Genomic DNA, 24,572 nt, shown 5'->3' with positions numbered 1-24,572 from the left:
TAAGGAACTTTTTAATCAAGCTGATCGGAATGATAAAACTTAGCCATACAAAGAATAGAGAGATTATGTGGCAAGTTGCCTTATGTATGATTCATGTAATGTATATGATACTTATACAGTTTTACCCTAAAATCACTGTGCATTACGGGCTTGTCCAAAACATTGGGACCGGCACCCTCGTGCCAAGTCGCGATCCGGATCTAGTTGTTATTACCACAACATAAATGGACACCACTTAGGAGACAAAGGGACTATTCATAGTCTCCAAACATGTCGGTTGAGGCATATTCAACCTTCACATTCTTCGTGCCCATAGGGCCCGTCATCGCTGGTGATGTCGGGTTAAAGGGTGAAGTAAGATTCAAACCTTTTCCCTTGAGTTTCATTGTGTCTCCGGAATTACTGCTACAGAATAACCAGATGCTGAGATCTGAATCTAATGCCTTATGATGTATAAGACAATATTTTTCTGTTAGCGGTGTGATCCTAACCAGAGGTGAATCCAGGATTGCACACATTGTCCCACGAGACACAAGAGCGATCATGATGTCCATGACCCAGATAGGGTAGTGGTGGCCATTGAGGGCGAATGCCTTCAATTTTATAGCCATATGTTACCTTTATGGATAAACCAGAGATAATTAATTTACAGCCAGTAAAGTAAAGACCATCATAAATGATATTTGTAATGAACTTAGCAAAATCAATGGATATTTCAAGAAGTTATCTTGAAACCATTAGTGTGAATCTCAAATTGCTAAATATGACAGCTTGAAGATAATTTCGAAAATGGAGTAGATCTCGCGGCACTAGGGAGTATAATCTGATGAAATCAGTAGATACTCACTCGTAATGCCTTATGTCATGACTTAATAAAATGTGTGGGAGAGCACTTTGTAAAGCAATCATAGTGTCAAAATGATAAAATGTAGGGTTTATCAGTAGTCACCGATAATCTGCGTAGGCAGTAGATCCATATGACTACCTTGTGATCCCAAGCATTAATTTGATAACGTATTGAATGGGAAACGAGAGACAATCGAGAGAGCCTTGGCACAGATGTAAAAGTGAATGGTTGTCCTTTCATTAGATGATTGTAGGTATTTATACGTTATCAAATCCATATGACGACGAGTGTAATGTTGAGGAAGAGATGGAATAATAGAAGGAGGAATCGGCAAGGTAGAATCAGGGGGTGACGACGAAGAAGTCACCGGAGATGAAGGTGTAGAATCCGGTGACAAACTGGGAGAGGAAGTCACCGGAGATGAAGGTGGAGAACCCGGTGACAAGCTAGACGAGGAGACCGGGGAGGAAGGTGACTGCAAGTCAACGAGATGTGGAGAAGGAGAGGAAGTGGAACAGAGAGGTACAGTGTCGGCGAGGGTGATAGGTGTGTCAGGAAAAGTGAGGAAAGAGATATCCTGCACTGAAAAAGTCGAGGAAGATGGGCGTGGGTAGAAAGGACGAGACTCGTCAAAAGTCACATCTCGAGAGATACGCATCCGACGACCAATAGGATCCCAACAACGATAGCCCTTATGCTCATCACTGTAGCCTAAGAAAACGCACTCAACAGACTGAGCAGTCAGTTTGGTGCGTTCGCGAGGGGCAAGAAGAACATAGCAAACACAACCAAACAAGCGAAGCATCGAATAATCGGGAGAACGATCAAAAAGTCGCTCGAAAGGAACACCACCCTGTAGAGCAGCGGAAGGCTGTATATTGATAAGATAGGTGGATGTGGAGACGGCCTCAGCCCAAAAATGAGGCGGGAGAGAGGCAGCAATCATCAATGCACGAGCCGTCTCAAGAAGATGTCGATGCTTTCGCTCAGCCACACCATTCTGAGCATGAGCACCAGGACAAGAGAATTGAGAGAGAGTCCCGTGTTCAGCAAGAACACCACGCAACATCTTAGAGATATACTCACCAGCGGAGTCAGCACGAAAAACACGAATGGGTGAAGAGAACTGAGTATGAACCATGGCAGCAAAACGCTTATAAATAGACAACACCTCAGAACGAGAAGTCATGAAATAAAGCCATGTGTAACGAGAGAAATCATCTATGAAAATAATATAGTATTTATGACCACCTTTCGAAGCGAAAGGGGCCGGACCCCATACATCAGAATGGACTAAATCGAAAGGACGCTTAGACACGGACTCACTATGTGAATATGGTAACTGAATCTGCTTACCAAGACGACAACCCTGACACTCTAAAGAGACATCTCCTGAGACAGACCCCAGAAGGCCTCGACGAACTAAGGAAGACAACCGAGATCCACACAGATGACCAAGTCGATGATGCCACTGCTGGAAGGAACCAGTGACAGAGGCAACAGAAGCGGAAGAACTGGCGATGGTGGTAGCAGCAGAAGGAACATGAAGCCAGTCCAACTCCCAAAGACCCTGAGAATCACGGCGGCGAGGGCCAGCCCCAACCAGAGTGTGCGTGTGACGGTCCTGAACAGAACAAGAGTCAACGTCAAGGATGACACGACAACCAGAATCCGTAAGTTGACCAGCAGAAAACAAATTCATGGTAAGTCGAGGAACATGAGCAACATCAGGAACAGAATAAGAAGGAGTAGTAAGATTGCCTCTACTAGCAACAGAAAGTGGAGTACCATCAGCAGTGAAGACATGAATAGGAGAATCCAGTGATCGAAGAGAGGACAAAGTGGAGGAATGAGAAGACATATGAAAAGAAGCTCCAGAGTCCAGAACCCATGGGGATGTACCTGACTGTGTAGAGGGTGATTGCTCAGTGCGGGAAGCATCAGTCACAGAACCGGCAGTACCCGTCGAGGAAGAACCTGAAGCCGCGAGCAGACGCTTAAGTCTCAGAATATCCTGCTCAGTCAAAGCAATGGCTGAAGCTGTCGAGGTAGACGACGAAGTCCCTGAAGATGATGATCGAGCCTTGCGCAGGTGTTTCTTCTTCGTGTAGCACTGAGACTCAAGATGACCATCATTGTTGCAATAGGCGCAGTGTGGACGGGGGCGACCGGAGCCTCCAGAAGGAGTGGGCAATAGCGGCGGAGCACTCGAGCGAGAAGTGGTCGATGGAGCAGGTGGCGGAGGAGCACGAGTAGCAAGCACAGAGGGAACCTCCAGCAAACCAGCACCACGTAAGCGAGTCTCCTCTGCACGAATCTCAGAAAGCGCCTCCATGAGAGAAATACGGCCACGAGCAAACAACTGAGCACGCCGGGGCTCAAACTCCTTACGAAGCCGAGACAAGAACTCATAGACGCGATGAAACTCCAAATTGGCCTGGACAGCCTGGCAACAGGGGCAGGTACGACACCCAGCACTACGGAGAGAATCAAGCTGACGCCAGATAGCAGAACTCTGTGCATAGAAGTCATCAACAGTAGAGTCACCCTGCTGAAGAGCATGCTCCTGGCGGATCACAGAGAGGTATAAGGCATCACCAGAGGGCTGATAGCGCTCACGAAGACGGGTCCACATCTCAAAGACAGTAGAAAGACCCAGAAATTCAGAAGCAAACTGAGGCAGAACACTAGCAGTGAGAACAGCTGCAGCACGGGCATCATCATCAAGCCACTGGGTGTAAGCAGACAGAGCACCATGATACAACTGAAGAGCCTCCTCATAAGCCAAAACCCTCTCATCATAAGCACGATCAGCAACCTCATCAGCAACCTTAGCCGCATCCTTGGCAGCCTGATTAGCATCCGTAGGAAGAACCGATGGAGTTGGCGGGGTAGGGGCCACCGGAGGAACTGGACGTGGCGGACAACAGACCTCGCCAGAAAGAACACCCCAAAGACGGATGCCACGCATGTGAATGCGCATGAAGCCAGTGAACTCGGTGTAGTTAGTACCATCAAAGATCACCGGACAGCGAGGAACAGCAACATAACCCGATGCAGCAGACATTTTTTTTTAAGATCCGATGAGAACGACCGGATCGGAATCAGGCGCTGCTACGGGAGCAGCGAGAGCCGGCGGGAGAGGAGATCAAGGGCGCCTGCAGGACGAGCCCCCTGGGCCGATCTGACGCCCTGGGCGCCTGCGGGAAGGGCGGCTGGGTGGCACCCGAGCGGGACAGGCCAGCAGCCGAGCTCCCTGAGCGCCGGCTGGACGGGAGCGGGACGGGCGGCTGGGTAGGAGATCGGGGGGTCCTGAGCGCCGGCTGGACGGGAGCGGGACGAGCCGGCAGCCGAGCGGCTGGAAGACACCCGATCGGGACGGGGCCGGCAGCAGAAGCCCTGCTAGCGGCTGGCGGAAGAGGAGATCGGGGGCTCCTGCGGACGAGCCCCCTGCTTCGATCGAGAGACGAAGAGGAGATCGAGCGGATTGCTTCGATCGAACAGACGGATCAAAAGCACGAGTTGCAGCGTGCAAAAAATTGACCTAGCTCTAATACCATGTTAGGAATATGCAACTTGTATTCCCATGAGGCCATAGGCCGATATATATATACATGTACAGGTGTGGAACATATGCAGGAAACCCCTCATACAACGAGATAAATATAAAGGGGTACATGACTTATATTATAACTCTAACAGTCACAACCCATCATTTATGCTACTCCTAACTTATGTCGTATGAAACTTACCTTTTCTTTTCCAAAACAGAGAATATGCAAGAATAAAACAACAGCCTGCAAACAGAGCATTTGCTTTTCTCGCAAACAGTGCGTAAGCGAATTAGTTATCTCATTTCTCAAAGATAAAATGCCTCTCAAATGATACATCAGCATCTAGACGAATCAGTCATCTCATTTCTCAAAGATGAAATGCTTCTCAAATGATCACCTGTCACCGATTACAGAAGCTGAATTGTTCCAGCGTCAAGTATCGTTTCGCTGACATTATCAGGTAGCGGCTGCAAACAAGGCTCCAGTACATTAATCGCAACACTGCAGCTCTGCATCAGAGCTGTGTCTGGCCTATGCTGGGATCCAGGTGCACAGAGCCACGGCGACGTTTTCAGCAGCCACAGACCAACGGAATGACGCCACCTGAAGTAGCAATTTTCACTTCTTTGAAGAGGTGCCGAACCCGCCGAAGCCCATCATAGCAGCAACATCAGGGTCAATGTCCTCAGGTTCATTCTGGCCAGCCTGCTCTTTCTGAAACCAATTCATACCATGCCATTACAAACTCTTAACGATTCTCAACAGCCCAATGGACTGACAGACTGCAAGTCTCGCGTTCAATGGAAAACGCGCAGTAGAAACAGGAAATTACATACACATAGACACACATAAAAGATTGTACTTATACCTTCTTTTCTTTCTTCTTTTCTCTGCGCTGACGCTTCTTCTCCTCCTCCTCTTGCTGCTGTTTCCATATTCTCTCATCCAAATCTGAAGAAAAAGGTGAAGAAGCCAATTTTAAATTTCAGATAGTAATCTGGTAGACAATTCTGTGGACAATGAATTGAGAGGAGAAATGACATGCTAGATGATGTTTTCGCATTGCATCACCTTGTTCACTGAAGCTGGCTGGGTCCTTCCTCTTCTTAAGTGCCTCAAACCGTTTTTGAACCTGCGAGCAGAAAGAGTTATTGACATTTAAACATATGGAAGCTAACCATGCAAGCAGCTGTCCACTTGGCTTAGATAACCTGTAGATTTTCATTTCAAATTTGCGATGATAAACCAATGAAATAACCAGCACATGATGAATAATGATTTTAGTTATTAGATGGACTCGGGTCCACAGACAAGCTTCAATTTTTATACCTGTTCGAGTGACGCCCTTTCAACACGCATAGACATGCCCAATGCTCTCTGATCTGTCAAATGTTCAAACCATAAAACATGAAACTGATGATAGTCAAGTTTGCTAGACCAACTGAACTTAAAAATAGAGTTTGCAGGTACTTACGCTTCTTGCCATTTATATGATCCAAATAGTTGGCTGAATCTTTAACAACACACTCACATACTGAACAGTAGTATCCAGCCTGCCAGAAAGATGGTAAACTGAGAACAAGCTTTTGTGCGATAAACTGAGCATGAACAGTATCTAGTTGAGCATTAATATTTGCATCATCCTCCAATCCCATGGCAAGCGAAATGGTAGCAATAGTACTGTTCTAAATTTCATGCATTGATATTTGAAAAGAACAAGCAAGTGACGAATCAAACACTAATAAGTAAAGACTGATTGTGGAAACATGAGACCTAAATCTAAAAAACAACAAAAGAACAACACATAAAACAGGTCTTCTGAGTTCTGGATTAAGATCTCACCAAGTTCTCAAGTACAACAAACAAACAACATGGAGTCACATACTCTGGCAGAATGTCTATCAAGTAAGCAAACTGAAAATTTACAAACATTGCAATTTCTAATCTTAAATAACAAGCCCTGTGAGATTTTGGGACAAACCTGCTGACTCAAAGGTGCGATTGGGGTTACCACCTGAAAAGGAGAGGCAAAATAATATGATTAGGTATACATCTAAGTAATATAGAGTGTCTACTTTATATATACAGATTGTTTTTAGCGGATAGAAGAACAGCTTATCGATGATAAATGAGTAAATGACCAAACCGAACCACCTATACAAATAAAACATTCACACGTGGACAGCTACTCATCTTTTGTAATACTCATTCATACTTCTTCTAATCTTCAAATCTTAAGCACACTTTTATGATTTCCATCCTTATGTTTTATATTCAAGAATTGCATTATGCTACTCAAAAGTGTTTTAAGGCTTTCAGCATTGTCCTAGTCATGTGCTGGTAATATCAAACTGTTGATCATTGTCCTAGACTCCTACTCCCTCCGTTCCTAAATATAAGTCTTTCTAGAGTTATCAAATTGACTACCACATACAGATGTATATAGACATATTTTAGAGTGTAGATTCACTTGTTTTGCTCCGTATGTAGTCACTTGTTGAAATATCTAGAAAGACAAATATTTAGGAACGGAGGGAGTAGAATATAGTACTACAGCACAGCGGCAGTACTACTCAAAGCCCGCTCTTCTTAAGGCCTTGGCTATTATTCCTCTTATTTGGCTACCTCGAAATAGTGAAATTACCATTCGATGATTCGAGCCTGGTCTTTGATAGGGAAACAATGATTTCTTTTGCTTTTCAGAAAAAGATTGGGGAACAATAATGGATCAACCACCACACTGATTACATAAAGAACTGCAAGTTAGGCTGTCTCTTGCATAGCAGTTGGGAAGAGATAGGTAATGCAGAAAATTAATATATAGTGGGTCGAGCTTTTTGATCTTGCACGATTTGTACTGGCCCAGAGATCCTTTAAAGGAGCAGCAATACTCATCTAGTGGAGTAGTACAACAATGATGGCCTCCGACTCCGATCGCCTTCGTGCCCTCAAGGCTTTCGACAACACCAAGGCCGGCGTCAAGGGCCTCGTTGACACGGACATCACCACCATCCCCTCCCATCTTCCACCACCCCCTCCCCCTCCACCGTCAGCATGCAGATCATGAGCACCACTTCACCATCCCGGTCATCGACCTCGCGGCTGCCGTGGGTGCTACTACTACTACACCATCCAAGCGAGCTGAGCTGATCGCTGCGGTGAAGGCGGCCGCGGAGACGGTGGGCTTCTTCCAGGTGGTGAACCACGGCGTGCCCAAGGCGGTCATGTCAGAGATGCTCGCGGCATTGCAGGGCTTTCACGAGGAGCTGGCGGAGGCCAAGGCGCCCTACTACAGCCGGGACTCTCGCCGGCGCGTGAGGTACCAGAGCAACTTCGACCTGTTCCGGTCGCCAGCGGCCACCTGGCATGACACCCTTTTCATGGAGACGGCGGCTGAGCCGACGCCACCCGAGGAGATCCCGCCCGCGTGCAGGACCATCGTGCCTGAGTACACAAGGCTGGTGCAGCAGTTGGGCCGCACCCTGCTCGAGCTGCTGTCGTAGGCACTAGGCCTCCGCCGTGGGCACCTGGAGGAGGATGCTGCGTGCCTGGAGGGGCTCGCCGGCCACTACTACCCGTCCTGCCCAGAGCCGCACCTGACGTTGGGCATCACCGCCCACTCCGACCCCTGCTTCCTCACCGTGGTCCTCCAGAACGCTATGGGCGGCCTCCAGGTGCTCGTTGACGGACTACAGGAAGACGACAAGAAGAAGAAGTTGGATGCTGTGTGGGTGGACATGCCAGCGGTGGCGGGCGCGCTGGTGGTGAACGTCGGCGACTTCCTGTAGCTTGTCTCCAACGGCAAGTTCAGGAGCGTGGAGCAACGCGTGGTGGCCAAGAGCGTCGGGCCTCGCGTCTCCGTGGCCTGCTTCTTCCGGCGGCAGGGCGCGGCCACGTCAATGAGAGTGCTACAGCCAATTGTCACCGACGGCGAGGCGCTGTACAGGAGCACCACCATGGCGGAACTGGTCCGGCGCTACAGGGCCAAGGGCCTCGACGGCAGCTCTCTGCTCCAGCACCTGAATCTCTGAATCCATCCGATCAAAACTACAAGCTAGTTGCTCGCTCAGCACCCCAATCATATCCATCCTAGCAATGCAAGATGCTTGGATTGTGTTTGTGGTTCGAATTCAATATATATATATGTATCCAAGCAATGCAAGGTGCAATTAATCTTTTCTGCTTTCCAAAGTGGATGTCATAGAAAGATTGGACATCCAACACAGACGAAACAGGGAGCGAGATACTGACAACGTCTCAGTTCAGCTTCCCCAAATTTACAGGAAAAGTCAGGGAACTCTCGCCTCGCCGCTTTCATTTAAGCAGGTTCATTACAGGACAAATTATATATGTCACCAGCACGCAAGAATGCGGATGCAGTTTTCAGAACATGAAAGATGGTTGGCTTGTTGGCCTTTCCATGAATTGCAGAGAGCGTCAAATTAAGACTAGCCATGGCAACATTACAGTATATACGCAGAAACTGCATATATTGTTGGGCGCATCTAATTGATTGGTAAGGTCTGTTTGACAACCTCTATGGGAAAATAGCAGCATAAAGAACATACAATTCCATGACATACTAAAACATCCAATACCCACAAATCAAAATCCAACAATTCAAGTCAAGCATAAACATGAACTCTCAGATACTAGGTTGCAAATTAACCTAAATAAGGAACTTCAAAATGCACCACGCGAGGCATTACAGATATACATACATAAGAAGAAATTGAGGAATCACGCCCAATTGGGCTCACAGGTTATACAACAATGAGGAAACATGGAAAAACATAATAAGGAACATTATTTGAAACCTATATGATTTTACAAACCTGGGTTTTACCAAGACGAGACTCGAGATCAACTTCATAATCCCTATGCTTCAAAGGCTGTCTTTGCACAGGAGGGCCCCTATCTGACGTTTGTAGAGGAAATAATTCAGTATTGCATGAATAACAGCAAGGCTACAGATTTAGACAGAGTGCATACCCTTGCCTCTCCGGGCTTCATCCTGCATAACCAAGGGAGAAAGACAGGACAAATGTTAGCAATGTATTGAACAAGAGAGAAGTATGAATACGATCATGTTTAGTTTTCAGAAAACAGTAGGACATCGTGGAGGACCTTCTCATCCCGCTCTCTCTGTCGAGCTCGCTCCAAGTACTCCTCCTTGTCAAATTTCCTACGGAAAGTGTTATCCACGCCTGCAGGCTACGCACCATAAGAAGCAGAGGATCAGCTCAAAATCCTCAAATGCACCACACTGGCTTCTCTACAGACAAAAAGAATTAAAAGTAGCAGCAACTCACATTTCCGCCAGACATCTTGCCCCGTTCACTGCCAAGCAGCTGCTACCTACAAATCATCACATATACAAGAAAGATAAGAAACAAAACAATAACCTGGAACGAATTGTTGCCGCACGACAAAGCGAACAAAACGTGCCTCTGTGCAACCATCAGAGAAGCTGCTCATGAGTCATGATGGCAGCGGGACTTGACTCATTGAAACAATATAAATCCCTAGGCTGAAAATTAACTAGCGCAGTAACCTACCCACAGCAGACGCATTGTTTGACATAGAAAGAAGTATATGAGGCAGAGGTGCAGTTGATATGAAATTCGAATCATACATCAAAATCGATAACGCGTGGCAAAACAACACAGCATGGTAGAATATCCGTCTTCTATTTTAGTATTGCAATGAAACTGACCCGAACGAATTGAACCCTAATACGGGGCACGGCAGCATAAACAGCACTAACCGAACATCGGAGGATAGATAACCCTAGCCTCTATCAGGCACGAGCGAATTATGAGGACACTGGGAAATCGGAATCAAGGGAAATTGGGCGCACGGAACTCACAGCGAGGGGATCTGACGGCAGGAGGTGGGTGGAGGGAGCTGCCCAGGAGCGCTTGCCGCAGGCGCCGGGACTGGCGGGGAGGGAGGAGGCGGTGGTGGCAGCGCTATTCGAAGTTGCAACTGCCGGGGCAGCACCAACAAGGGCCGGCGGCGGCGACGGGCGGGATCCACCGGGGGCCGAGGACGGTGGGGAGAGCCGAAGCAGCGCAGAGATGTTTTTTTTTGTTTTTTCTTTACGGGTAAGCAGCGTAGGGGATGTGGCCTGGGATGGACCGAGAGGCTCGTGGTTGGGCTGGGCCGAAGTTTGGTTTTCTCAATCAAACTCTGAGGCGGTAAGTAGCCCAGAGAAATCTCGAAAAAAAAAACCCTCAAAACAAAATCTCTGGTTTTTCTCAATCAAGCTCTGAGGCTGTAAGGCCTTGTACAATGCAAGGTGCTTAGAGGAGATGCTTGGAGAAATAAATCAGGTTTTTCTTAAGCACCGGTGCTTATTTATACAGGGCAGACGCTTAATTAGGCGTCTCTCCTGTAGAAGTAGGCACCAGTGCTTCAGAAAAATCCGGTTTATTTCTCTAAGCACCTAGCATTGTACAAGGCCTAAGTAGCCCGGATAAATCTCGAAAAAAATACCCCTCAAAAAAATCTCTGGTTTTTCTCAATCAAGCTCTGAGGCGGTAAATAGCCCGGATAAATCTCGGAAAAAAATCCCCTCAAAAAGAATCTCGAAAGAAAAAGTAGCCCGGATGTCCATGGTGTCAACGCCACGCAGACCGGCGAGTAAGAGACGTCGGCCAGCGGGCAGTTGCAGCCTCAGGTCTCCGGTGGCAAGGACGCATGCAATAGAGATACGAGAAACAATCAGGTTCTTTCAGACCCACGAGGACACATGCGCCGGCAAGAATTGTTCCCCGGTGCTCAGGTTCGTTATCGGTCACAAGCACACCGATCTAAACGGACGCGTTTTGTCCATTTTTTATCTGTTTGGGCCAGTCGCCCGCTCGTCATCCGCCCCGTTTTGCGTTTGGGTCGACCGTGCGTCTAAAGCGCACACTCATTTCATGTCTGCACCTAAAATTTTAAAAAGACCCGTAGCCATAGATCGTGCCAGCAGCCATGCCATCGCCCAGAATTATGTCGACGCCATGTCAGCGGCCGGCATACATGTCAACCTAAAAAAAAACACCACACAGTTCATATTGGTGCATTTGTCAGCGGCCGGCACACATGTCAGCACACAAAAAGGGGCGGGAGTTCGATCACGTCATCTCAACCGTGGTCATGTCAGCTGATATGTATCCAACGTACCTATAATTTATCAAGTATTCATGTCATGTTTACAATAATTTTATATGATTTGGAATGATTTGAATGGAACTGACATTGTTTTCAGTAGAATTATCGTGGTATTTTCTGTGCAGAAATAAAAGTTCTCGGAATGAGCTGAAAAATTACAATATTTTTTATGGACAAAAAGAGATCCCCAAAGCTTTGAGGAAGTGCTAGAAGAGCCACGAGTGCACGACAACCCTGGGGGTGCCCCCTCCCAATCTTGTCTCTCCGTCATGGCCCCCCTTGTGTGAATCCAATGCTGAAAAAACCTATAACTATAAAAAAACGAAAAAAAACCTAGATGAGTTGTTCCGCCGCCACAAGCCTCTGTACCGAAGCGATCTCCACTGGAGCCCTGTTCCGGCACCCTGCCGGAGGGGAAAATCATCACCGGAGGCCATCTTCATCATCCCGGCGATCTCCATGACGAGGAAGGAGTAGTTCACCCTCGGGGTTGAGGGTATGTACCAGTAGCTATGTGTTTGGTCTCTCTCTCTCTCTTATGTTCTTGATTTGGCACGATCTTGATGTACCGCGAGCTTTATTAATATAGTTGGATCATATAGTGTTTCTCCCTCTCTATATTGTTGTGAGGAATTGAGTTTTACCTTTGAGGTTTCACTATTATCGGATTGAATATTTTTTTATGGATTTGAGAACACTTGATATATGTCTTGCATATGGATACCCGTGGTGAGAATGGGGTGTTCTATTGATTCACTTGATATATGTTTGGTATTCAACTTGCAGATTATCATGACATTGGGTAATCTATGCATAGGGGTTGATACACATTTTTGTCCTACTTTCTCCGGTAGAAACTTTGGGGGCACTCTTTGAAGTTCTTTGTGTTGGATTGAATATTATGAATATGAAGTTGTTTGACGTGTATCGAATAATCAACTCACAGATACTTGTGGTGACATTGGAGTATTTAGGTGACACTAGAGTTGGTTGATGCGTATCATATGGTGTTATTTTAGTATGAACTCTAGGGTTGTTTTGTGACACTTATAGGGATGGCTCAATAGATTGATTGGAAAAGATAATTTTGAGGTGGTTTCGTACCCTACAACAATTTCATCTTATGTTCTTCGCTAGATAATAACTTTGGAGTGATTCTTTGTCGCATGTTGAGGGGTTGTTATATGATTCAATTATGCTAGCACTGTTGAGAGATTGCACTAGTGAAAGTATGAACCCTAGGTCTTATTTTTCAAGCATTGCAATACCGCTTGTGCTCACTTTTATCACTTGCTACCTTGCTGTTTTTATATTTTTAGATTACAAAAACCTATATCTACTATCCTTACTACACTTGCATCACCATCTCTTCACCAAACTAGTGCACCTATACAATTTGCCATTGTATTGGGTGTGTTGGGGGCACAAGAGATTTCTTGTATTTGATTGTGGGTTGTTTGTAGGGATGGGAGTTTTGTCCATGGGTATGGGTACCCATGGGTACCGTACCCAAAAACAATGGGCATGGGCAAGACTTGAAGAGATTTTGTACCCGTGGGAAATTGGTATCCATACCCACAAATATATAGGTAGGGTATGGGAATGAAATTATGCACATGGGTAACCCAATGGATACCTAGAAAAAGTTAATAGATAAAAATAAGCTGCTATGACATGCGGGATAAACTTCCAACTCCTAAGGCTCACCATAAGTCTCGTATTTGTTAAACCGACCATAGCTCATAGGCATGTAATCACCTGCTCGCCATGCCTCCTACATCCTATGTGACTTAAAAAAGATGAAATCTCGAATCTTCGCTACCAGACTCATATCTAGCTCACAATCCAGCGATCCCCCATTCCGACCACTACCTCCCACAGCGTCGGGATTCCACCAACCCCCACTCATACTCCCTTGATGCCTCCAACAACCCACCCACCAGAGGAAACCATGGCAGTGCCCTACTACTCGCCCATCGTCACTTGAATGTTAAACTCATTTATCTACATTTATAAAATTTAAATGATATATATTGTACCCAGTTAATATCCATTGGGTATATGATACCCGATGGATATGGGCATGGGTGCCAATTTATGCCCATGGGTATTGAAATGGGTGGGTATCAAAAATTTCTATGGGTATGGGTTTGGGCAGAAGGAGGTCGTATCCGCACATACCCCTACCCATTGCCATCACTGGTTGTTTAAGAGAGACCATCTTCATCCTATGTCTCCCACGGATTGATAAACCTTAGGTCATCCACTTGAGGGAAATTTGTTGCTGTCCTACAAAACTCTATGCTTGGAGGCCCAACACGAATCTACAAGAATAAGTTGTGTAGTATGAAGGAAATATGCCCTAGAGGCAATAATAAAGTTATTATTTATTTCCTTATTTCATGATAAATGTTTATTATTCATGCTAGAATTGTATTAACCGGAAACATAATACATGTGTGAATACATAGACAAACATAGTGTCACTAGTATGCCTCTACTTGACTAGCTCGTGAATCAAAGATGGTTAAGTTTCCTAGCCATAGACATGAGTTGTCATTTGATTAACGGGATCACATCATTAGGAGAATGATGTGATTGACATGACCCATTCCGTTAGCCTAGCACTTGATCGTTTAGTATATTGCTATTGCTTTCTTCATGACTTATACATGTTCCTGTAACTATGAGATTATGCAACTCCCATTTACCGGAGGAACAGTTTGGGTGCTACCAAACGTCACAACGTAACTGGGTGATTATAAAGGAGTACTACAGGTGTCTCCAATGGTACATGTTGGGTTGGCGTATTTCAAGATTAGGTTTTGTCACTCCGATTGTCGGAGAGGTATCTCTGGCCCCTCTCGGTAATGCACATCACTATAAGCCTTACAAGCAATGTGACCAATGAGTTGGTTACGGGATGATGCATTATGTAACGAGTAAAGAGACTTGCCGGTAATGAGATTGAACTAGGTATTGGATACCGACGATCGAATCTCGGGCAAGTAACATACCGATGACAAAGGGGACAACGTATGTTGTTATGCGGTTTGACCGATAAAGATCTTCGTAGAATATGTGGGAGCCAATATGGGCATCCAGGTCCCGCTATTGGTTATTGACCGGAAACGTGTTTCGGTCATGTCTACATAGTTCTTGAACCCGTAGGGTCCGCACGCTTAACGTTACGATGACAGTTTTATTATGAGTTTATAAGTTTTGATGTACCGAAGTTTGTTCGGAGTTCCGGATGTGATCACGGACATGACGAGGAGTCTCGAAATGGTCGAGACATAAAGATTGATATATTGGACGACTATATTCGGACACCGGAAGTGTTCCGGACGTTTTCGGAGAAAACCGGAGTGCCGGAGGGTTACCGGAACCCCCCGGGGAGAGATAATGGGCCACATGGGCCTTGGTGGAAAGAGAGAGGGGCGGCCAGGGTGGGCGCGCGCCCCCTCTCCCTCTGGTCCGAATTGGACTAGGAGGGGGGGCGCCCCCCCTCTTTCCTTCCCCCTCTCCCCCTTCCTTCCCCCTCCTAGTAGGAGTAGGAAAGGGAGTCCTACTCCTACTAGGAGGAGGACTCCTCCTCCTTGGCGCGCCCACAAGGGCCGGCCGGCCTCCCCCCTTGATCCTCTATATACGGGGGCAGGGGGCACCCCACAACAACACAAGTTGATCTTCAAGATCGTTCCTTAGCCGTGTGCGGTGCCCCCTCCACCATATTCCACCTCGGTCATATCGTCGCGGAGTTTAGGCAAAGCCCTGCGCCGTTAGAGCATCATCATCGTCACCACGCCGTCGTGCTGACGGAACTCATCCCCGAAGCTTTGCTGGATCGGAGCCCGAGGATCGTCATCGAGCTGAACGTGTGCTGAACTCGAAGATGCCGTACGTTCGGTACTTGGATTGGTCGGATCGTGAAGACGTACGACTACATCAACCGCGTTGTCATAACGCTTCCGCTTACGGTCTATGAGGGTACGTGGACAACACTCTCCCCTCTCGTGGACAACACTCTCCCCAACAGTGGTATCAGAGCCAGGTTTTATGCGTTGATGTTATATGCACGAGTAGAACACAAGTGAGTTGTGGGCGATACAAGTCATACTGCTTATCAGCATATCTTACTTTGGTTCGGCGGTATTGTGAGATGAAGCGGCCCGGACCGACATTACGCGTACTCTTACGCGAGACTGGTTTCACCGTTACAAGCACTTGTGCTTAAAGGTGGCTGGCGGGTGTCTGTCTCTCTCACTTTAGCTGAATCGAGTGTGGCTACGCCCGGTCCTTGCGAAGGTTAAAACAGCACTAACTTGACGAACTATTGTTGTGATTTTGATGCGTAGGTAAGAACGGTTCTTGCTAAGCCCGTAGCAGCCACGTAAAATTTGCAACAACAAAGTAGAGGACGTCTAACTTGTTTTTGCAGGGCATGTTGTGATGTGATATGGTCAAGACGTGATGCTATATCTTATTGTATGAGATGATCATGTTTTGTAACCGAAGTTATCGGCAACTGGCAGGAGCCATATGGTTGTCGCTTTATTGTATGAAATGCAAACGCCCTGTAATTGCTTTACTTTATCACTAAGCGGTAGCGATAGTCGTAGAAGCAATAGATGGCGTAACGACAACGATGCTACGATGGAGGTCAAGGTGTCGCGCCGGTGACGATGGTGATCACGACGGTGCTTCGAAGATGGAGATCACAAGCACAAGATGATGATGGCCATATCATATCACTTATATTGATTGCATGTGATGTTTATCCTTTATGCATCTTATCTTGCTTAGTTTGATGGTAGCATTTTAAGATGATCTCTCACTAATTATCAAGAAGTGTTCTCCCTGAGTATGCACTGTTGCGAAAGTTCTTCGTGCTGAGACACCACGTGATGATCGGGTGTGATAGGCTCTACGTTCAAATACAACGGGTGCAAAACAGTTGCACACGCAGAATACTCAGGTTAAACTTGACGAGCCTAGCATATACAGATATGGCCTCGGAACACGGAGACTGAAAGGTCGAGCGTGAATCATATAGTAGATATGATCAACATATTGATGTTCACCATTGAAACTACTCCATCTCACGTGATGATCGGACATGGTTTAGTTGATTTGGATCATGTAATCACTTAGATGACTAGAGAGATGTCTGTCTAAGTGGGAGTTCTTAAGTAGTATGATTAATTGAACTTTAATTTATCATGAACTTAGTCCTGGTAGTATTTTGCAAATTATGTTGAAGATCAATAGCTTGCGTTATTGCTTTCATATGTTTATTTTGATATGTTCCTAGAGAAAATTGTGTTGAAAGATGTTAGTAGCAATGATGCGGATTGGATCCGTGATCTGAGGTTTATCCTCATTGCTGCACAGAAGAATTATGTCCTTAATGCACCGCTAGGTGACAGACCTATTGCAGGAGCAGACGCAGACGTTATGAACGTTTGGCTAGCTCAATATGATGACTACTTGATAGTTTAGTGCACCATGCTTAACGGCTTAGAATCGGGACTTCAAAGATGTTTTGAACGTCATGGACCATATGAGATGTTCCAGGAATTGAAGTTAATATTTTAAGCAAATACCCGAGTTGAGAGATATGAAGTCTCCAACAAGTTCTATAGCTAAAAGATGGAGGAGAATCGCTCAACTAGTAAGCATGTTCTCAGATTGTCTGGGTACTACAATCGCTTGAATCAAGTGGGAGTTAATCTTCCAGATAAGATAGTGATTGACAGAATTCTCTAGTCACCATCACCAAGTTAGTAGAACTTTGTGATGAACTATAGTATGCAAGGGATGACGAAAACGATTCCCGAGCTCTTCGTGATGTTGAAATCGACGAAGGTAGAAATCAAGAAAGAGCATCAAGTGTTGATGATTAACAAGACCACTAGTTTCAAGAAAAGGGCAAAGGGATAGAAAGGGAACTTCAAGTAGAATGACAAGCAAGTTGTCACTCCCGCGAAGAAGCCCACAACTGGACCAAAGCCTGAAACTTAGTGCTTACACCGCAAAGGAAATGGTCACTGGAAGCGGAAATGCCCTGAATATTTGGTGGATAAGAAGGATGGCAAAGTGAACAAGGGTATATTTGATATACAGGTTATTGATGTGTGCTTTACTAGTGTTTATAGTAGCCCCTGAGTATTTGATACTTGTTCAGTTGCTAAGATTAGTAACTCGAAACAGGAGTTATATAAACAGAGACTAGTTGAAGGATAAGTGACGATGAGTGTTGGAAGTGGTTCCAAGATTGATATGATCATCATCGCACACTCCCTATACTTTCGGGATTAGTGTTAAACCTAAATAAATGTTATTTGGCATTTGCGTTGAGCATGAATATGATTTGATCATGTTTATTGCGATACGGTTATTCATTTGAAGTTAAAGAATAATTGTTATTCTGTTTACATGAATAAGACCTTCGATGGTTATACAACCAATGGAAATAGTTTGTTGGATCTCGATCGTAGTGATACACATATTCATAATATTGATGCCAAAAGATGCAAAGTTAATAATGATAGTGCAACTTATTTGTGGCACTGCCGTTTGGGTCATATCGGTGTAAAGCGCATGAAGAAACTCCATAAAGATGGATTTTTGGAATCACTTGGTTATGAATCATTTGATGCTTGCGAACCGTGCCTTTTGGGCAAGATGACTAAAACTCCGTTCTCCGGAACAATGGAACAAGCTACTGACTTATTGGAAATAATACATACCGATGTATGCGATCCAATGAGTGTTGATGCTCGTGGCAAGTATCGTTATTTTCTGACCTTCACAAGATGATTTGAGCAGATATGGATACATCTACTTGATGAAACATAAGTCTGAAATAGTTGAAAGGTTCAAAGAATTTCAAAGTGAAGTGGAAAAATCATCATAACAAGAAAATAAAGTTTCTGCGATCTGATCGCGGAGACGAATATTTGAGTTACGAGTTTGGTCTTCAACTAAAACAATGTGGAAAAGTTTCACAGCTCACGCCACCTGGAACACCACAATGTAATGGTGTGTCCGAACGTCGTAATCGTACTTTACTAGATATGGTGCGATCTATGATGTCTCTTATCGGTTTACCACTATCGTTTTGGGGTTATATATTAGAGACAGCTGCATTCACGTTAAAAGGGCACCATCGAAATCCGTTGAGACGACACCATATGAACTGTGGTTTAGCAAGAAACCCAAGTTGTCGTTTCTTAATATTTGGGGCTGCGAAGCTTATGTGAAAAAGTTTCATCCTGATAAGCTCAAACCCAAATCGGAGAAGTGTGTCTTCATAGAATACCCAAAGGAAACTGTTGGGTACACCTTCTATCACAGATCCGAAGGCAAGATATTCGTTGCTAAAAATGGATCCTTTCTAGAGAAGGAGTTTCTCTCGAAAGAAGTGAGTGGGAGGAAAGTAGAACTTGATGAGGTAATTGTACCTTCTCCCTTATTGGAAAGTAGTTCATCATAGAAATCAGTTCCAGTGATAACTACACCAATTAGTGAGGAAGCTAATGATATTGATCATGAAACTTCAGATCAAGTTTCTACTGAACCTCGTAGGTCTACCAGAGTAAGATCCGCACCAAAGTGGTACGGTAATCCTATTCTGGAAGTCATGTTACTAGACAATGATGAACCTACAAACTATGAGGAAGCGATGATGAGCCCAGATTCCGCAAAATGGCTTGAGGCCATAAAATCTGAGATATGATCCATGTATGAGAACAAAATATGGACTTTGATTGACTTGCTCGATGATCAGCAAGCCATGTTAAATAAATGGATCTTCAAGAGGAAGACGGACACTGATAGTAGTGTTACTATCTACTAAGCTCGACTTGTTGCGAAAGTTTCTCAATAAGTTCAAGGTGTTGAATACGATGAGATTTTCTCACTCGTATCGATGCTTAAGTCTATCTGAATCATGTTAGCAATTGCCATATTTTATGAAATCTGGCAAATGGATGTCAAAACTGCATTCCTTAATGGATTTTTTAAAGAAGAGTTGTATATGATGCAACCAGAAGGTTTTGTCGATCCTAAAGGTGCTAACAGAATGTGCAAGCTCTAGCGATCCATCTATGGACTGGTGCAAGCATCTCAGAGTTGGAATATACGCTTTGATAAGTTGATCAAAGCATATAGTATTATACAGACTTGCAGTGAAGCCTGTATTTACAAGAAAGTGAGTGGGAGATCTGTAGCATTTCTGATACTATATGTAGATGACATATTGTTGATCGGAAATGATATAGAATTTCTGGATAGCATAAAGGGATACTTGAATAAAAGTTTTTCAATGAAAGACCTCGGTGAAGCTGCTTAAACATTGAGCGTCAAGATCTATATAGATGGATCAAGACGCTTGATAAGATTTTTCAATGAGTACATACCTTGATAAAATTTTGAAATAGTTCAAAATAGAACAGTCAAAGAAGGAGTTCTTGCCTATGATGCAAAGGTGTGAAGTTGAGTAAGACTCAAGACCCGACCATGGCAGAAAATAGAAAGAGAATGAAAAGTCATTCCCTATGCCTCAGTCATAGGTTCTATAAAGTATGCTATGCTATGTACTAGACCTATTGTATACCTTGCTCTTTATTTGGCAAGGGAGTACAATAGCGATCTAGGAGTAGATCAATGGACATTGGTCAAGAATATCCTTAGTGAGGACTAAGGAAATATTTCTCGATTATGGAGGTGATAAAAGAGCCCGTCGTAAAGAGTTACATCGGTGCAAGCTTTCACACCGATCCAGATGACTCTAAGTCTCAATCTGGATACATACTGAAAGTGGGAGCAATTAGCTAGAGTAGCTCCGTGCAGAGCATTGTAGACATAGAATATTTGCAAAATACATGCGGCTCTGAATGTGACAGAACCGTTGACTAAGCTTCTCTCACGAGCAAAACATGATCATACCTTTGTACTCTTTGGGTGCTAATCACATAGCAATGTGAACTAGATTATTGACTCTAGTAAACCCTTTGGGTGTTGGTCACATGAAGATGTGAACTATGGGTGTTAATCATATACAGATATGAATATTGGTATTAAATCACATGGCGATGTGAACTAGATTATTGACTCTAGTGCAAGTGGGAGACTGAAGGAAATATGCCCTAGAGGCAATAATAAAGTTATTATTTATTTCCTTATTTCATGATAAATGTTTATTATTCATGCTAGAATTGTATTAACCGGAAACATAATACATGTGTGAATACATAGACAAACATAGTGTCACTAGTATGCCTCTACTTGACTAGCTCGTGAATCAAAGATGGTTAAGTTTCCTAGCCATAGACATGAGTTGTCATTTGATTAACGGGATCACATCATTAGGAGAATGATGTGATTGACATGACCCATTCCGTTAGCCTAGCACTTGATCGTTTAGTATATTGCTATTGCTTTCTTCATGACTTATACATGTTCCTGTAACTATGAGATTATGCAACTCCCATTTACCGGAGGAACAGTTTGGGTGCTACCAAACGTCACAACGTAACTGGGTGATTATAAAGGAGTACTACAGGTGTCTCCAATGGTACATGTTGGGTTGGCGTATTTCAAGATTAGGTTTTGTCACTCCGATTGTCGGAGAGGTATCTCTGGCCCCTCTCGGTAATGCACATCACTATAAGCCTTACAAGCAATGTGACCAATGAGTTGGTTACGGGATGATGCATTATGTAACGAGTAAAGAGACTTGCCGGTAACGAGATTGAACTAGGTATTGGATACCGACGATCGAATCTCGGGCAAGTAACATACCGATGACAAAGGGAACAACGTATGTTGTTATGCGGTTTGAACGATAAAGATCTTCGTAGAATATGTGGGAGCCAATATGGGCATCCAGGTCCCGCTATTGGTTATTGACCGGAAACGTGTTTCGGCCATGTCTACATAGTTCTTGAACCCGTAGGGTCCGCACGCTTAACGTTACGATGACAGTTTTATTATGAGTTTATAAGTTTTGATGTACCGAAGTTTGTTCGGAGTCCCGGATGTGATCACGGACATGACAAGGAGTCTCGAAATGGTCGAGACATAAAGATTGATATATTGGACGACTATATTCGGACACCGGAAGTGTTCCGGACGTTTTCGGAGAAAACCGGAGTGCCGGAGGGTTACCGGAACCCCCCGGGGAGAGATAATGGGCCACATGGGCCTTGATGGAAAGAGAGAGGGGCGGCCAGGGTGGGCCACGCGCCCCCTCTCCCTCTGGTCCGAATTGGACTAGGAGGGGGGGCGGCGCCCCCCCTCTTTCCTTCCCCCTCTCCCCCTTCCTTCCCCCTCCTAGTAGGAGTAGGAAAGGGGGAGTCCTACTCCTACTAGGAGGAGGACTCCTCCTCCTTGGCGCGCCCACAAGGGCCGGCCGACGTCCCCCCTTGCTCCTTTATATACGGGGGCAGGGGGCACCCCACAACAACACAAGTTGATCTTCAAGATCGTTCCTTAGCCGTGTGCGGTGCTCCCCTCCACCATATTCCACCTCGGTCATATCGTTGCGGAGTTTAGGCGAAGCCCTGCGCCGGTAGAGCATCATCATTGTCACCACGCCGTCGTGCTGACGGAACTCATCCCCAAAGCTTTGCTGGATCGGAGCCCGGGGATCGTCATCGAGCTGAACGTGTGCTGAACTCGGAGGTGCCGTACGTTTGGTACTTGGATTGGTCGGATCGTGAAGACGTACGACTACATCAACCGTGTTGTCATAACGCTTCCGCTTACGGTCTACGAGGGTACGTGGACAACACTCTCCCCTCTCGTTGCTATGCCATCACCATGATCTTGCGTGTACATAGGAATTTTTTTGAAATTACTACGTTCCCCAACATAGTAGACATCACCAGCACACTTGTTGGCATACAAAAAAAGGATGGCACTCTCCGCCACAGATCACTCGTCATCAGACTTGAGCATGTCGGCCCTCATCTTCTTGAACCATGGCCTCTTCCTCGGCGACACTGTGCTTAATTCCACATTCATGATCTCCAGCTCTGTCATCATGCTAGCAAGTGCCACTTATTTTGCCTTGGTCTTGGCATTGTCGGCCTCGATCTCGAGCATCTTCGCTTGCTTCTTTGCCTCCAACTCGAGCATCTTGGCTTGCTTCTCCACATCGAGTTCAAGCCTTCTCTTTTGGATCTCCATGAAGGCGTTCATTTGCTCTTCCTTGTCTTGCCGGCACTTCTCCTCCCTTGTGCCCTTCTTGCTCATCACGCCCTCCAAAGCGGCATGCAAGGCAATCAATGTCGCACCGCGCTTGTCCTCCATCTTGGAGTTGGTCTCCCCCCGCGACCGTGGCTTCTCACCCTCCCCATGCTCCTCCACGGCTTCCTCCCCCGCGCGCCTTGGCGGCGACATATTGCGCCTTGAACTTCTCCTCACCGTTGATGACCATCAAACAAATGGGAGAGGTTGAAGGATCTACCGTCATGTTGGGCCTTGAATGCCTCCAAAGCTTGGAATGCCTACAAATGAATAGCATGCAAGCATATGGGCAAATGGACATGCAAGCACAACGGAAACAAATACGAAGAGTGGCACATGTATACCATATTCTTGAGGGCAAGGCTGCTCACGGGACATGCTTGGATGCTCTCAAGGGTTGCACAAAACTTGTTGCATTATTGTTGTATCACCCTCCATCATTTCGAGAGAGACACCCACCTATGCTTGCTCTTCATTTGGTAGGGCGCGCACTTCTTGCATTCATGGTACTCACGATGAACACGAAGTCAAATGTAGATGCCTTTTTCTCGGCACCGGCCTTGGGGTCTTGTCCAATGTTGCTCCAACACTCACAAAGGAGTTTGTCCTCCCGTTGCATGTATGCCTTTGTCCGCTTGCTTTTGCGCTTCTTCTTTGCATTGGCTTGGTGGTGAGCTTGTCCTCGAACAAAGGCTCCCCGTCGATTCCACTTCATCCTCTTCCTCAAGGTCGTAGTCCTCCGGGAATTCGTGGTCGAGCGGGAAAGTGCTGCCCATGCCGACTTGGTCTTGCATGAAGGAGTCGTCCATGCCAGCTTGATCAAAGGTGGCGGGCATGAAGGGTGCTCGGCCGTCTTGGCTTTGGGTCTCGTCGGGATCGAAGGCAGCTGCGCCCGCACCGTCTTTGAAGAATGATGTTCTCGATGATGAAACAGCTGGTCCTCTCGTCATCACCGGTGGCCGGCATTCCATCGAACAGGTTGCGGGCATTGGGAAGCTTGTCGGCTGGCATCTCTCGCGGGCATTTCCTCGCGCTCTCTGGAGGATGATCCACCGGCCACCGGTGTGGCGTTGAGGTCGATGGGCATGGCCGTGGGCGTGGATGGTGCCACCACGCTCACCTCCGGCGAGCATTCTCCGGAGAAGCGGGAAGCATGCAGATAGACATGGAAGCCGGGAATCTATGTGGCAGACGCGCGCGGCGACTCTGGCAGTACCACCCGAGGAAGTGCCGACGAGCCCGTGCTGGCCACGATCCACGGCGGTGCTGATGAGCCTGTGATGACCAGTGCTTAACCCTAGGTACAATAGGGCCTCTCTCGTTGCGGCAGCGACTCGGGCATTGGTTTCCTCCTGCTGTGCGGCGACGGAGAGTGCAGCGGCGGCGACAACTTTACGCTTTGTGTCCTGATCGTGCCTCCGGCCCTTCCTCTTGGCCGTCTGCATGGCCCGCTGCTTCGGCGTTAATTGCTTCTTTTGGCGGCGCCGCAGTCTTGTGGGGCGCGCGAGGCTTGGCTTTGGCGGAGGTGACGGAGGAGAGGCCGAAGGAGGCGAGGCCGGCGGCGGCGTCGAGGGTCGGCACGTCGTCAACATGGCAATGGGTACCCGCTACCCACGAACCCGACGGGTAAAAACCCTATTAGGGTAAGGGTTTGGGAAAAATAATTATCCATGGGTTTATAAATGAGAAAAAGTTATACCCATGGGGTAAGCCGAGTACGGGTATGAGAAGACAATACCCTTACCCGTGTACCCGCA

At 46.1% G+C, this 24,572-nt stretch overlaps 2 protein-coding genes and 1 pseudogene across 2 annotated transcripts; 1 reads left to right on the top strand and 2 right to left on the bottom strand.

Moving 5' to 3' along the window:
- Nucleotides 1-2,126: 2,126 nt before the first annotated feature.
- On the bottom strand, nt 2,127-4,059 carry LOC119365909. Its single transcript, XM_037631559.1, has 2 exons — nt 2,750-4,059; nt 2,127-2,471 (listed from the first exon to the last, which is right to left on the bottom strand). The coding sequence occupies exons 1-2, from the start codon at nt 3,912-3,914 to the stop codon at nt 2,425-2,427; spliced, it is 1,212 nt and encodes a 403-aa protein (XP_037487456.1). The 5' UTR covers nt 3,915-4,059; the 3' UTR covers nt 2,127-2,424.
- Nucleotides 4,060-4,682: 623 nt separating this feature from the next.
- On the bottom strand, nt 4,683-10,501 carry LOC119365907 (zinc finger matrin-type protein 2-like). Its single transcript, XM_037631558.1, has 11 exons — nt 10,271-10,501; nt 9,714-9,759; nt 9,529-9,615; nt 9,394-9,415; nt 9,237-9,319; nt 6,383-6,415; nt 5,876-5,954; nt 5,731-5,783; nt 5,473-5,533; nt 5,270-5,352; nt 4,683-5,115 (listed from the first exon to the last, which is right to left on the bottom strand). The coding sequence occupies exons 2-11, from the start codon at nt 9,726-9,728 to the stop codon at nt 5,020-5,022; spliced, it is 612 nt and encodes a 203-aa protein (XP_037487455.1). The 5' UTR covers nt 9,729-9,759; nt 10,271-10,501; the 3' UTR covers nt 4,683-5,019.
- Nucleotides 7,271-9,227, top strand: LOC119365906 (annotated as a pseudogene).
- Nucleotides 10,502-24,572: the final 14,071 nt, after the last annotated feature.

This window comes from Triticum dicoccoides, chromosome 2B, assembly GCF_002162155.2.
Source record: "Triticum dicoccoides isolate Atlit2015 ecotype Zavitan chromosome 2B, WEW_v2.0, whole genome shotgun sequence".
In the NCBI taxonomy this organism is placed as follows: domain Eukaryota; kingdom Viridiplantae; phylum Streptophyta; class Magnoliopsida; order Poales; family Poaceae; genus Triticum; species Triticum dicoccoides.
The sequence above is the reverse complement of the archived record's forward strand: the minus strand, read 5'-3'. Positions and strand labels throughout refer to the sequence as shown.

Excerpts from the sequence above, each read along its gene's own strand:
- LOC119365909 (XM_037631559.1), bottom strand. The coding sequence starts at position 3,914 with ATGTCTGCTGCATCGGGTTATGTTGCTGTTCCTCGCTGTCCGGTGATC. Across the intron at positions 2,472-2,749 it reads ATCACCCTCTACACAGTCAG|GACCGTCACACGCACACTCT; the intron begins GTACATCCCCAT and ends TGTTCTGTTCAG.
- LOC119365907 (XM_037631558.1), bottom strand. Across the intron at positions 5,955-6,382 it reads TCGCACCTTTGAGTCAGCAG|GCTGGATACTACTGTTCAGT; the intron begins GTTTGTCCCAAA and ends TCTTTCTGGCAG. Across the intron at positions 5,116-5,269 it reads AAAAGAAGAAAGAAAAGAAG|AAAGAGCAGGCTGGCCAGAA; the intron begins GTATAAGTACAA and ends AATTGGTTTCAG.